Source organism: Pleurodeles waltl, chromosome 7, assembly GCF_031143425.1.
Source record: "Pleurodeles waltl isolate 20211129_DDA chromosome 7, aPleWal1.hap1.20221129, whole genome shotgun sequence".
Classification (NCBI taxonomy): domain Eukaryota; kingdom Metazoa; phylum Chordata; class Amphibia; order Caudata; family Salamandridae; genus Pleurodeles; species Pleurodeles waltl.
Window position 1 is genome coordinate 571730263 of NC_090446.1, and position 13973 is coordinate 571744235.

General features: G+C 45.4%; 1 protein-coding gene across 2 annotated transcripts in view; it reads right to left on the minus strand.

The window, feature by feature from the left end:
- The window catches only part of PKMYT1 (protein kinase, membrane associated tyrosine/threonine 1), a 304511-nt gene that overhangs the window by 127558 nt on the left and 162980 nt on the right, over window positions 1-13973 (minus strand). For both annotated transcript variants that reach the window (XM_069244353.1, XM_069244354.1), the window contains exon 5: window positions 3973-4145. In XM_069244353.1, the coding sequence (XP_069100454.1) occupies window positions 3973-4145 (173 nt within the window). The remainder of the gene's footprint in view (window positions 1-3972; window positions 4146-13973) is intronic.

Consider the following 13973-nt stretch of genomic DNA (forward strand, 5'->3'; position numbering starts at 1 on the left):
GACATTTTTGTTTGCTGGAACTCTTGAGCAGCCAATGGCCCAGATAGGTGAAGGCATGTATGTTTTCCCTTCTTAGATGTGCAACTATTCCAGCTGGGCATTTGGTGAATACTCATGAGGCTGTTGCCCTGAATGGTAGTACTTTGAACTGATAGTGACGTCCACTTACCACAAACCAAATTTATTGGCGATTTGCCAGATGAGTTGGGATATGAAAGCATGTGCCCTTCAAGTCTAACACAGCCAGGAAGTTGCATTCTTGTAGTAGTGGTATCACATTCTGATGTGTCACCATGTGACAGCAGTCGGATATGAGGTATTGATTGAGTGGGCATAAACCCAGTATAGGAGGGACCGTGCCATCCTTTTTGGGTATTAGGAAGCATAGGGAGGAGACTCTCTGTTCTAGATGCTTGTATGGAAGAGGTTTCATGGCCCATTTTTGTAATGTTTTACTTCTTCCTAAAGCAAGTGTAGATGCTGTGGTTTTAGTATGTGTTTTCTTGTTGGGATATTTGATGGAGGTTTTTTGAGCCCTAGACAATATCCCTGGGTGATGATGTCTAACACCGACTGGTCTGATGTTACCTCTGGCCACAACTGACAGAAGTGTTGTAGCCTTCCCCCGAAAGGTGTTGTGTGATCAGGGGAAAATGTTGGTGAGTCATTGTTTGGTGGTAGATGCTCTCTTTGTGGGTGTTCCTCTACTGTTTTTCTCTTGATTTGTAGCCACCTCGTTAATACCCCTTACGTGCTTGCTGGTGGTATTGCACGTGTTGGTGCAGGTAGCTTGGGATCTCTGCTGTTGTTTTTTGGAGGCCCGTCTTCCTTCGTAACACCAAAAGGGCTGCTGCTTTTGCAAAGTGGACTGCAAGTCCCCCACTGATTTAGCTGTTTCTGTGTCTTTTTTATTGTTCTCCAGCTGTGGGTCAACCTCTGGGCCGAAGAGATGCTCACCATCAAAAGGAATGTCCAAAATGTGCTGTTGCATTTCTGGCTTAAAGTCCCATATGCGGACCCATGCATGCGTACAAAGCATTACTGAGTAATTAGTGCCTCATGCCAGGGTGTCTGCACTGTCCAGAGCACGGTAAATGGTTACATTTGAGATCAGTCTCCCTTCAGCAACTAGAGCTACCCCCTTTTTTTTCTTGTATTGTTATGAGAGATGTTGTATTAAGTTCTGCATCTCATTCCAGGTAGCCCTATTGTAGAGACACAATAGTCCCCTTGAATTTTCAATTCAATACGCTCACCCTCCTTAACAGAAGGTGGAGCTTCCCCAGTGCCTTACGATGCTGTTCTCCTGCAAGATGTAGTGACAATTAGGGAGTCTGCAATAGGGTGTCCACTGATGTATACAGGATCTGATGGAGAAAGTCTATATTTATGCTCTATCCGTGGAGCAAGCACCCTGGATTTGACTGGGTCTTTAAAGATGTCCTTTGAGACATTTAATATGGAACCTATCAGAGGTAGATATTGAACATGACTTTCAGTTTTGGAAAGTGTTTCCACAAAGACGTCAGTTTCCTCCTCTGTGATCTGCGTGGGGAGCTTATGGTATTCCGCTGCCTTTTGTACGACACTATGATACGAGATGTCATCAGATGGAGAAGCTTTCGTTGGGAATTGGTGGCTCAATGTCAGTTCCTGGAGGGACCATGTCATAGTCATCCCACGAGTCTGGGCTGAGGATGGTATCTTTGAGAGCCTGAGTCCTACTCCTGAAGCTCAGGGCTTTCCCCACCCTCCTCTTCTATGTGTAGGTGATGGCGACCTTGAGTGTGGGTATAGTGATTGTCTGAATGACATGGGGCTTGTGTCCCTATGTTCGGTAACCACTCTTTTAGATAGTTGTTGTGGGACCCCTAAGTCTTGACTCTGTCTCTTGGATGAGTACTTATGCCGCCTTTTTTGCATGTATTTATTTAGTCCTTCAAAAACATTGCCTTTTTCCTCTTGATGCAAGTGCTTTTGTGTTGTTTTCCCCTGCTTCTCTGGCATTGTCAGTGTGGCTGAGGAAGGCACCTTTGTTTTGTGGCGGTTGGACCCAGGGTTGTCTCCGGTGTTGAAGAGTGACTAGGTTCCTTGTGCTTTGTCAGAGTCCATGGTTGTTTGGCTTCAGATTGGCTCAACACCAAGCATTTCTTAGGATCCGGTTGCTTCTCCAGCATCGATGTTGTGTATGATTTCTTGGGCACCACGCATAGCGCGATGTCGACGCTTGCTTCGGTACTAATGTCAGCCTGATGTCAGGTCCAAACCCGTTAGAAGGCCTTGTTACTCGATTGGGATTGAGTCTTCTCGTTCTATCTCGGCACCAAGGCGCGATCCTGGCATCGACCACAGCCCGAGGGCTGTGGTGCACTGCGATGTGGAGGAGGAGACCTACGTAATATTTTCTACTGTCGGGGTGGGTCAAGTGTACTCTGAGCCCTTGCCGGCAGAGTCTGGTGCATAGTTTGTTTTCGACCTGCACATCTGACCCTTCTTTCCCATTAGATTCATTGGAGGTGACGTAGAGTGGGTTGGTGATGATGTAACCCTGAACGGGTGTGATACCGACGTCCAACTAACCCTTGCTGTTGGCTTCTTCTTGGGAGAAGTCAGCATCTGCTGCCACCTCCATGGTGTGAGCCAGTCTCCTATTGTGTCTGCTTCTGAGTGTTTTCTTGTTTTTGAACAAGTTGCACGCATCGCAGTCCTGCTCATTGTGCTCCAGCAACAGAGAGTTTGCATACATTGTGGGTGTCAGAGTAGGTGTACTTTGCCCTGCACCAAGGGCTCTTTCTGAATAGGCAGTCTTTTTTGGACTCCATTACGTAGATACAAGTATTCATGATGGGTGGGGAGGGTGAATAATTCGAAGCTGGCTGTAACCGGGCATCTTCTACACAGTTCCAACTGCTGCAGGACCGTATTTGTGTTTTTGTTGATAAACCTGTAGCTGTTGGGCGTCCGTAGGTGGCCTGGGTGTCAAAACTTTAAGAGCTCCTGCGCAGCCCTTTCAAGTCCGATGGCGGAAAAAAACTGATCTAACAAAGGAGCAGTTGAACATGTGCAATGCCTCAGGGAGAAGGAGATACAACGCTGGCCATAAAAGGCTTCCTCGAGAAAAACAACTTGTAATGTCCGGGCCCAACACTAGAAGGCAGGAGTGTGCATCTGCAGCAGATGCATGCTACAAATACTTCTTTAGCCTTAACAAAAGAATTACTGATTTATCCCTACTCCCTACTATGCACAAATGGCAGTTCCCAGGAAGGACTAATCAGCAATCCTGTGCTGAAAGGTCCTTGTAGATTATCTCGGGGTAGCCCGGTATATATCTTTCCACACTTGATTCTGAGGCGCCGCCTTAAAGCTCTAGGAATGCAGACAATACATTTCGAGTCTAAGGATACTGTACCTCATCCTTTAACTGATGTCATGTCGAACTAGGGGAAAAATAGATCCCATTGGTCTATGCAAATACGTTTATCACAACACCTCACACACACATGCACTCAAAGTGCACACAGGATGTCAGCTCAATGGTCTGGGTGTTATTTCCAGGGAAACTTTATACAAGTGGGACAGGAAGACACTTCACTCCACCAGAACCAGAAAACGAAAAAACCCTGTTCAGTAACATCAATACACAAAACTCAGTTTGCTGTCACATGTCAACAAAACAGGACAGACAGCAGTCCACTGTCATCACAGAGGGAATGCCTGATGCACCTCCTCTAGGTCATAAAATAGGTTGTGGGTCTTGGAATAACCATGGACAGGCTGAGGCCTCAGATCATACATTAGATTAGCATGTTAGCTGGGCCAACAAAACGTCAGGATCAGAGCGTCACATGTAGTGAAGTCACTCAGGACAGGGTGTACACGTCCATTTACCATGTGGAGGACATTCCTGTTACAACATAGATTATCTAGTTATTTATTTCAAAACAACCAATAATCACCAGCTGCACCAACCTGGCAGACCAAAACAACCTTGTGGATCCCAGCCTTGGCAGTTAGCAGTAGTCCCCTCCAGGTCTCTACTTTGCGCATAACAGGGGACGCCAACAGGCCATTCACTGTTGCCCGCTTTTTGTGATCTGGCTCCAGCATGGCAGTCAGGATATTCAGAAGCTCTGGAGAAAGGTCTGGAATTGAAGAAAAATGAACTGGTGAGCACAGAAGTAAATAACGGATACTAACTGCAGGATTTTCAAGCAGGGCCATTTATCTCTCAAATCCTGACAAACTCCAGTTGCTACTATAGTCAATGGAACACCCACTGCCCTCTCATTTAACTACATTTTAGAGCACTGCATCAAGTAATGATAGATAGCTGGTCCCCAAGTGGGTCTTACAAAGGTAACAATTTGTGATTTTCGAGGTTGTGAATTGAATCAAAACCTACTGGGCCATCAAGAAATCGTATTCCTTCACAGAAATGAAGAGCCCGTCTAATGAACACAGATGCCACTTTGATGAGGACAATATGTCTGAAAAGGCTCAGCGAAGATCTGTCTATGAACTACTTACTGTGGTGCTGACCCATAGGAGAGACAGCAAGGACGACTGTGAGAAAGACCAGCCTAGCTGTTAAGCATCAACCATAAAATGAGGCCCAATGGCCAATGATGTACAGGAGAAACAAATGCACCTAGAAATCTTTCCCTCTACCATTGTTCCCATGACAGTGTGACACAGTTCTTCCTGAGGTTGGAAGCCTCAGGAAGAACTGTGATCCATGATGCCCTGGAACTTTAGTCTGAATGGCCCCTTTACCTCAGTCATGTTTCTACAAAGTGTGTGGGCACAGAGGCAGAACATCAACTCTATCTTTTTGGGGGATCTGTATCTGACCTAAGGACATAACAGAAATACCAGGTTCTACTTCTCTTTGATCATGGACTGTTGGTGTACTGTCCTGCCAAACTTGTTTTTTGAACTGTTAACAGTTTTGAAATATGCCATTTGAAGATTTGGGATCACACAGACCATAAAATAAGGCTTCCAAGTTGGGTGGGTATCCCAGGTTCCAGGTGTTCCTTTGGCACCAATGTACCTTGACTATGGTTGACAGGAACATAGAAATGGGTACCAAAGATTACCATTATCATGCAGTGCTAACCGCAATGTGCCAGTCCTAATTCTGTACCATCCCTATTACTGAAACTAGATGCCCACTCACCCCTTCTTTCATTCTTCCCACAGCTACAGGTGCCAACAACTGTGACCTCCAGTCCAGAAACACTATCCAACACATGACGTATCTGCTTACCAATGCGGATACAGGAGCCAGCACATTTTCATAACGTTTTTTAAAAATGAAAGAAAATGGGTAAAAAGACCACATAGCACTAAAAAGACAGAAATTGTACTGTGTGTTTAAACTCCAAGATGGTTTTCAACTGCCAGAGCTTTCTCTACCTCATCCCTTGTTCAACCAGTACACTGATGCAGAGGTTCTTAACCTTTTGAGTTCTAAGGACCCCTACCTAATCATTACTGGAAACTGGGAATTCCCACTGAATTATTATTGAAATTGGGGACCCCCACTGAGTTATTGCTGGAAGCTGGCTGACGCATTGTCGATGATTTAAACCGCTATACGATACACATAAAATACAGAAACATTCAACAAATACACATATAACAAAATAATTTATTTAATTCACAAACAAATATAACAATCAAAATTGTCATTTTAATACGTGGGTTGGAGTGTTTTTAAATTCAATTGAGGCCGCTCATTGCCCATACTCTATTCTGTATGATACACTTAAACTGCACACACAAATCAATCGGAGGTCATTAACTTCATTTTTAGCCTCGAATATTAAATTTATTTCCATTTACAGAACATTTGAAACTTTTAAATTGTACGTTTAGCTTTTTTATTTACATACACTTTATTAAACAGTTAAAATAATTTAATTTTCTAAGTAATCATAGACCCCCTGAGCGAGCTTCATGGACCTCCGGGGATCACTGGGCAACAGGTTGGCAATCACTGCATGGATGCATCATTCAGCTGCCTTTTTAACGAAAAAGCAAGAAAAAATAGATAAATAATAAGTGTCTAGGCTATAGTTGTTTAAAACGATCCCCAAGTTTGACTACTGAGTCTTCCTGTTAATTTAGGTGGGCTGTTAATGAGTTCAGTAAAGATCATCCAGTGGAACTACTAGATATCCACTTTAAGGAAATCAGCTTTCTTGAGAACTTCCAAGCTGGTGTTCGGCCGGTTGTCAGCACTAAATCAGAACTTTTCTATTATTGATAATTTGAGCTTGGACCTTGACCAAGAACATATCAACAAATTCATTCTTTTAGACCTTTCAACTACACTGGATATGGTAGACCACGCTATCTTACTGAACAGTATCAGTGGTGCAGGGCTTGATGTTACAGCTTTGGTTGAAATGTTTTCTGGCTGATTGATCTCAGGCTGCGAGACTCTCTTCTTACAGTACCCGCCAAATCTCAGTAACGTGGAGTACTGCAAGGATCTTCTCTTTCACCTTAAATTTCAACATTTATGTGTTCACACTAGCAAAAGCATTAGGTAACCACATATGTAAAATCTACATGTATGCAAATGATTCTAAAATTTAACTGTGGCTAGATAACAGCCATGTTTATTTCCAAATGCTCATGTAATTTATTTTAAACTAGATGGGCAGTAATCATCTAAAATTAAAGAGCAAATTAAATAAAAATTCTTATAACAATGGGTTTGCTATCTTGTGGCTGTAAGTGACTGGCATGTGGAAATGGGACTTTTACCTACACTGTCTCCTTCTGTAAAAAGCTTTTGAGTAAAAACTGATAGCAAACTTTCCATTGCTAAAAAAATCTCTTCAGCTGCATCAAAAATTCTCAGGAACTTACTTTTTTTTTTTAACCGGGAACAGCAAGAGAACTATGTAACAGATATAAATCAATCCCAATAAGATTATTCTAATTCTCTTTATCTTGGCATTCCTGACAATGTACTAGATAGATTGCAGGTGGTTCTGAATGTGGCTGCTCGTTTGATCCTAAATGGCCCCAGATTTGCTTATTCTAGACCGCTCCCTCGGTCTGCAATAGCATCCCATCAAACCGTGTATTCAGTTTAAGTCTTTATGATTCATCTTCAGAGCTACCCAGGGAGAAATGGCACATTTATTTTAAAGCGAGCTAAAAGGTACAACCGTCATGCTCTCCATTAATTTTTAGCTGATTTGCTGACTGTACCTACATTTTTAAAATCTGTATTCGGGCACTGAACTTCTTGGTCTGAGCCCCCAGGCTCTGGAATTCTTTTCATACTACACTTCACTGTCAATCAAACCTTTCATCTTTTAGACATTAACTTAAAACGTGGCTCTTTCAGCAAGCATGTAAGATGTAAGTTTGTTCTAATTAGATTACAGTTCGCTGTCACAAGCCTAGCTCCAATAATTTTTTGGTGTAGGTGTGCTCTGTACATTTTTTTTCCACATAAAATACAACAAAAAAGATATTCATGCACATGAAGTAAGTTTACAGGTAAGGTTTTTTTTTATCCACCATCAGATGATACTCACTTACATACTTAAGCAGTGATTAGAATAGTAAACTCTATCAAATTCAATCAGGCAGAAAATGTAAAGGTAAGTGGAGATAAGACTGACATACCCAAGATAGATAATGCAACCAAACTGGCTTTGTAGAGATTCTTGGTCCACTAATGTCAATTCTGGTGTCAATCTAGGTCAGCAATTCATAACCTTTTGACTTCTGTGGCCCCCTACCTAATCGTTACTGAAACCCAGGGACCCCCACTGAATCATTATTGGAACTCAAGGACCCCACTGAGTCAATACTGGAAGCAGAGGACTTGGGCCTACAAATGTTCAATGATTAGAAGGGCAAAACAATACACAACAAAACAGAAACAGGCATTCATCAAAAAATACACAAAATTATAAAAAATAAAATACAAATGTCATTTTAATCAGAAGGTTGGAACTTGCAAAATTCAATTGAAGCCACTCAGTCCATTAAACATTCTGTTTGGTGCACATACACTGCTCCCACAAATCAATCTGAGAATACTAAATTAATTTTTAACCACCAGTTTCAAATTCTATGTCAAGACCGGAGGCAAGGATTGTGCATATCTTTCCTCACTTTTTATCAATCAGCCAGTTCAAAGTTCAATAAACACAAACTATAACTCCCATGAAGCCATCTCTATGGTAACCAACGTCCAATCAATCCTTCTCCAACAGTCCGTATATGCATGCTGTGATCGCCCCGTCCTTCCTCTTTCTTCACTGCTCGTTGTCAGTTAAGTCTTTTGCCAAACTTACTGTCTTTACACTGTTAATTATACTGATGAAACGCTTCTGTAGCCCTGTGCCGGCATAACTTGGTTGTATTTCTAGCCTTGCTGTCACTGCGCGCGGTGGGCTTTTTTTTAGCCCGAGTGCAGATTTGCATTGCGGTGACGCGTCGGGTCGACCAGAGGGCGCTCTTCTGCACTTCTCTGGCGATCCACAGCGCTTTTCCTTGGCAATTTGAGTCGCAATTGCGCTCATTCGTTATCGGGATAGCACGACAGGGGTTTTGAGCTTGAGGCTCATTTCTAACACCCCCCCAACCCCTGTGAGACACCGTGTTTGCAGTAAGGTAGGCTCCCGGCTCTGGAGCATAGTGCGACGGGGGAAAGCGCACAATGAGGACGCTGGGCTTCGCTTGTGACAGGAACGCGGGGGCCTAACCCTTATATTGTTTCAAGGTGTTTTTACCTGTCTAGTGCCTGCCCGCCGTGTCCACTCTAGATGCAGTCCATGCAGGACCACGATTTCTTCCCCAACCTGTCCCCAGGCGAGGGACCTTCTCAGCGCAATCTGCTTCCTGAAGTGGATGTGTTACTCTCACAGGCCATTGCCAAGGCCCTGGCTCCTCTAAAGGAAAGTGTGGGAAAATTATCAGAACAAGTTGCTAAGGGGACAGGTATGTTTGGGGGGACGGGAGCGAACTCAAAGACATCAGCGAACGTCACGTCCCAAGAAATTGCGCAAGTGAAACGCAGGGCACCTGGAGGGTTTCAACCGTCTTACCAAAGCCTTCCATAAGAGTGCGTGCACACTCAAGCAACCACCCTTCCGGTAGAGACTTTTGCACGGAGAGACCGGTGATGAGGCTCACCACATATGGAACCCAGATGGGGGCTCACCCAAGCGGGTTGAGGGGGACACAGAGAAGAATTCCTCCTCCGGCGAGGTGCAGGAGTCCGGTTGGCCATGGCGTCTGGTTCCCACCACGCCAGACCCACAGGAGGCAGAGGATTCCAGTTCGGATATGTTTGATCCCGAGGGTATCTACCATTCGAGATCCTCGGAATGGCGACCTGAATAGAAGTTGCTGAATATGTTGCTAGCAAGATACAGCAACCTCTCGATAAGGAGGTTCGGGTTCGCCTGAAAGAAGAATGCCCTTGCCCTACACTACCAGGCAAAGTAGCAGCAACTCCGGGGTTAGATCCAAAGATGTGTACCTTCTTCCCGAAGTACACAAAAGATCTGAAAAAGGGCATCAACCAGTCCTGGAGGGCATGCAAGGACAAATTGTTAGATGGGTTAGGACTCCTAACTCAGATTTTTCAATTGGCCGAGCATGCAAGGCATATAGACACCCACCTGCCGACGGACACTGTGACAGGGTGGGCCCAGAGGGAAGTTTGCCTCCTGAGCAGCACCAACTGCGCTATCTCGACTGAGGCGCCGTTCTCTTCTTATTAGGATAGATCCCAAACTGGGGGAACTCTCTGGTTCGGATCCAGGGGGCGGTCGCCCGGGGCAACCAGTTTGGTGACTGGACAAGTTTGTGGCCACTTTTTCGGTGTTGATAAGGCACAGACCATCATTAAAATAATTTTTCCAGGGAAGGTTTTTGGTGGGGCCGGATGAGGCAGGGGTCGCTCCTCCGGCCGCCTCTGTCAACAAGGCCCCAGTACCTATGCCAACAGGAACAACGGATGGTGAGACAGCCGCCAAGTTGCCTTCTTCCCAAACCGGGGTAGAGGGAAAAACAGAGCAGGCAGAGGCGCCCGTGGGGAGCGAAGGGTCCAGGAGGCCCTAACAGTAAGAATTACCCTTTCTTCCCCTCAAATTCTCGGAGGGAGACTGCGTTTGTTCACGCATGCGTGGGCACAGTTAACCTCTGATGCCTGGGTTTTACAGACAGTAACAGGTTCTGGGGAACACCGATCCAAGACGGTCTTCCAAGACCTTTGGTTTTTTCAGATGCGGATTCGGGACAAAAGATTTGGAGGTTCAGGATCTCCTGCAAAAGGACACCGTTCGCAGGTCCCTCCTCCATCCCAGGGGTTTTGTGAGCAATATATTCCTGGTGGAAAAAAAAGGACAAAGGCTTCCGCCCAGTGATCAACCTCAAGGCTTTCAAGAAATGGGTGGTAAACAGACACTTCAAGATGGAGGGCATACACATGCTCAGAGACCTCCTCTATCAGGGGTATTGGATGATTCATCTGGACCTCAAGGATGCTTACCTGACGGTCCCAATTTTACCCCGCATCACAGGTTTTTGCAATTTCTTTGGAGCCAGGAGGTGTTCAAATTCACGTCCCTTCCCTTCGGCCTGTCTTCGGCGCTGTGGTGGTTCACGAAACTACTCAAAGTGGTGGAGTACCTTCGGTCTTGGGGATTCGTCTGATCATTTATCTCAACGATATCCTTCTGATGGATCAATCCGAGGCACAGCTTCTGTCCAATGCAACCATGATTATTGCGCTCCTCCAGGGCTTGGGGTTCGTAATAAACCAACAAAAATCAGGCCTCCATCCCTCGCAGTCTATGGCCTTTCTGGGCTTCTTCATAGACTCCAAGTCAGCCTCTCTCAGTCTTCTCATCTCTAAAATATCCAAGATCCGGAGGGAATTGACGAAGGTCATGAGGCGCGACAGTATCTCCCTGAGACAGTTGGCCAGAGTGGTGAGACTTCTCTCATCCTCAATTCAGGCTATCTTCCCGGGCCCTCCTCACTACAGGGCCCTGCAAACCCTGAAGGCTCATCACCTCCAGAGCGGAGTTACTCTGAATTAATATCTCTTCCCCAGGAGGCGAGAACGGAGCTCCAATGGTGGATAGACCACATGGAGACTTGGAATGGCAGGGCAATCTTTGGCTCCTCGCCGGACCTGATAATCAAATCGGACGCCAGCCGTCAGCGATGGGGAGCCCGGTGTGGGGACGTCTCGTTCGGTGGACGTTGGACCCCACAAGAACTCAATCTGCACATCAATTGTCTGTAGCTCCTGGCAGGTCGTTTGCGGTCCTGTCTCTGACACGAGACAAGGTTTCTTGCTGTGTCCTTCTGAGGATAGACAACGTGTCCGGGTACAATACATAAATCGCCTATGGGGCACTCGCTCAAGAGCCCTAGCGGAATTGGCAAAGGACTTTTGGCATTTCTGCCTTCAGCACCAGATATCGGTGACAGCGTAGTACCTCCTGGGCTCTCAGAATGCACTGGCGGATTGGAACTCCAGGTTTCTGGAGGAAACTAGCGATTGGCAGATGGACAAGGGTTTATTTTCGGCACACAGGAAACACTGGGGTCCGTGTTCAGTAGATCTCTTTGCGTCCAGGTGGAATGCCCACTTATCGAGGTACTTCATCTGGCGCCCGGCTTTGGGAGCAGCAGCAGTGGATGCGTTTTTGCAGGATTGGGGGAGAGAGCAGGGTTACGCTTTTCCCCCTTTCTTGATGATTCCGAGAGTGTCAGCCCAAGTGCATCGTCAGGGGGCTACAGTGGTGTTGATAACCCCACTGTGGAGGTCACAGGTGTGGTTCCCAACCCTGTTGGAGCTCTCTTACGACTTTCCAATACTCATTCCGGACTTCCCGGAGATACTCTTGGACCCCATGGGGCATTACCATCCCCTGGTGGCTTGGAGGACTTCCGGAATCGCTGGGCAGACAGCAGACTTTCTAAGGAAGCTGAAAACTTCATCAGACAAGCCTGGGCGCCAGGCACATGCAAGCAATATAGGTCCACCTGGAACCGCTGGGTGTGTTGCTGTGCGTCAAGAAACATCGATCCCATGGGGGCCAGGTTACAGACATCATAAATTGTTTGGCGGAGATGGTGGAGGCCGGCTTGTCTTATTATTCGATCAACTCTTTTAGATCGGCAATTTCAGCAGGTCGTCCTCCGTTGAACAACAATCCGGTGGGGGAATACCCATTGGTATGCAAATTGCTTTAAAGTATCAGGTTATCCAAACCCCCGGAACCCAGGTATTTGGGACTGTGGGACGTCAATCAGGTTCTACATCTTTTGTCCTCCAAGGCCAATCAGTATCTCTCCCGGAAGGAATTTGTCAGCAAAACTGGCCATGTTGTTATGTCTTATTTTGTGCAAGAGGGTTTCGATCTGAGAGATCTTGACGTTTCGGCGTGGGTTTTCTCTCCCAAGGGGGTAACCTTCACGGTTTCCAGACAAACTAAATGTTATACCAGGTCGGTAACCTATCCAGCTTTCGAACATGCGTCCAAGTTATGTGTGGCCAGATGTCTAAAGGCATATGAGGAAATAATGGCTGAACTCTGACCCCCTGGGGAGAGACAATTGTTGATCTCGATAAAGAAACCCTTTAGAGCAGTTTCATCCCCTTAGATTGCTAGGTGGATTAAATGGCTTCTTATAGAAGCGGGTATCAATGTGAAGATTTTTGGGGCATACACCACTCGGGGTGCCATGGCTTCCAAGGCCGTCCAGGTAGGTTGGAAGATATTATGAATGCTGCTGATTGGTCATCAGAGTCGACCTTCAAAAAGTTTTACTTTAAACCTACTCACGAAGCGGCCTCTTTGGTGGTAAGTAAGCTTTAAGCATGCATAATCCTCGTCTCCGGTCCAGACATAGAATGAGAAATTTCCTAGCTATCGAGAAGGAAAGTTTCAATTATGTCAAGGACACGGAGGCCAGGGTTATCCCGCCCGACACAAGGGATGTCTCTCCCTCCCAAGAGGTGATCCGACACAGCGTCATTTGGAGGTGGTATCTGCGTTTACAATGGTCATATGTTGAGCGCTTGGATTGTCTAATGCTTGATGGGGGCTTTATTAGTTTATTTATTCTTGTATGGGAATTCTGCAGTACAACGTGTAGCTATGTAAGCTGATCATGCCTTTTGGGGGGGGTCATGTCCAACTTTTGCTCATCATATTGCTTTTTTTTTTTTTAGGAACGGATACAGTGACAACTTGAGGATGCCTTAACTTCCAGTCGCAGTGAAGTCTAGGAAGGACGGGGCGATCACAGCATATATATACGGACTCTTGGAGAAGGATTGATTGGAAGTTGGTTACCATGGAGATGGCTTCATGGGAGTTGTAGTTTGTGTTTACTGAACTTTGAACTCGGTGTTTAATAAAGAGTGAGGACAGATATGCATAATCTTCGCCTCAGTGTCCTTAATAGAATTGAACCTTTCCTTCTCAATAGCTAGGAAATTTCTCATTCCTTCACACTTACAGAATGTTTAACAATTTTCAGATTTACATTCTGGTTCTTTAGTTATATACACTTTATTATTCTGCTAATATTTCATTTTATAATCAGTCGCGGACCCCCAGAGTAGGCTTTGCGGACCCACAGATGTCCACGGATCATAGGTTAAGAACCACTGACCTAGGTAATAATGTCACATTGTCAGACTTTTGTTAAAAAGTCACTTAAACAATGTACATTTCAGCAGCCAATAGAACAACTTGATGTTTTATAAATGTGGACATATTTAAAGCATTGTTGGGATATCCTACTGCCATCAAGGGTGTAGAGGACGAGTTTTAGAAAAGGGAGTCGGTAAAATGGTAGGAAGCAATACGCTTTGCTTTACATGAAAGATGGGTGAATCCTCAATACATCCCTATTCATTTGGAATGTTGTTAGGCGCTCATTAGTGTACTGGCTACAATAGC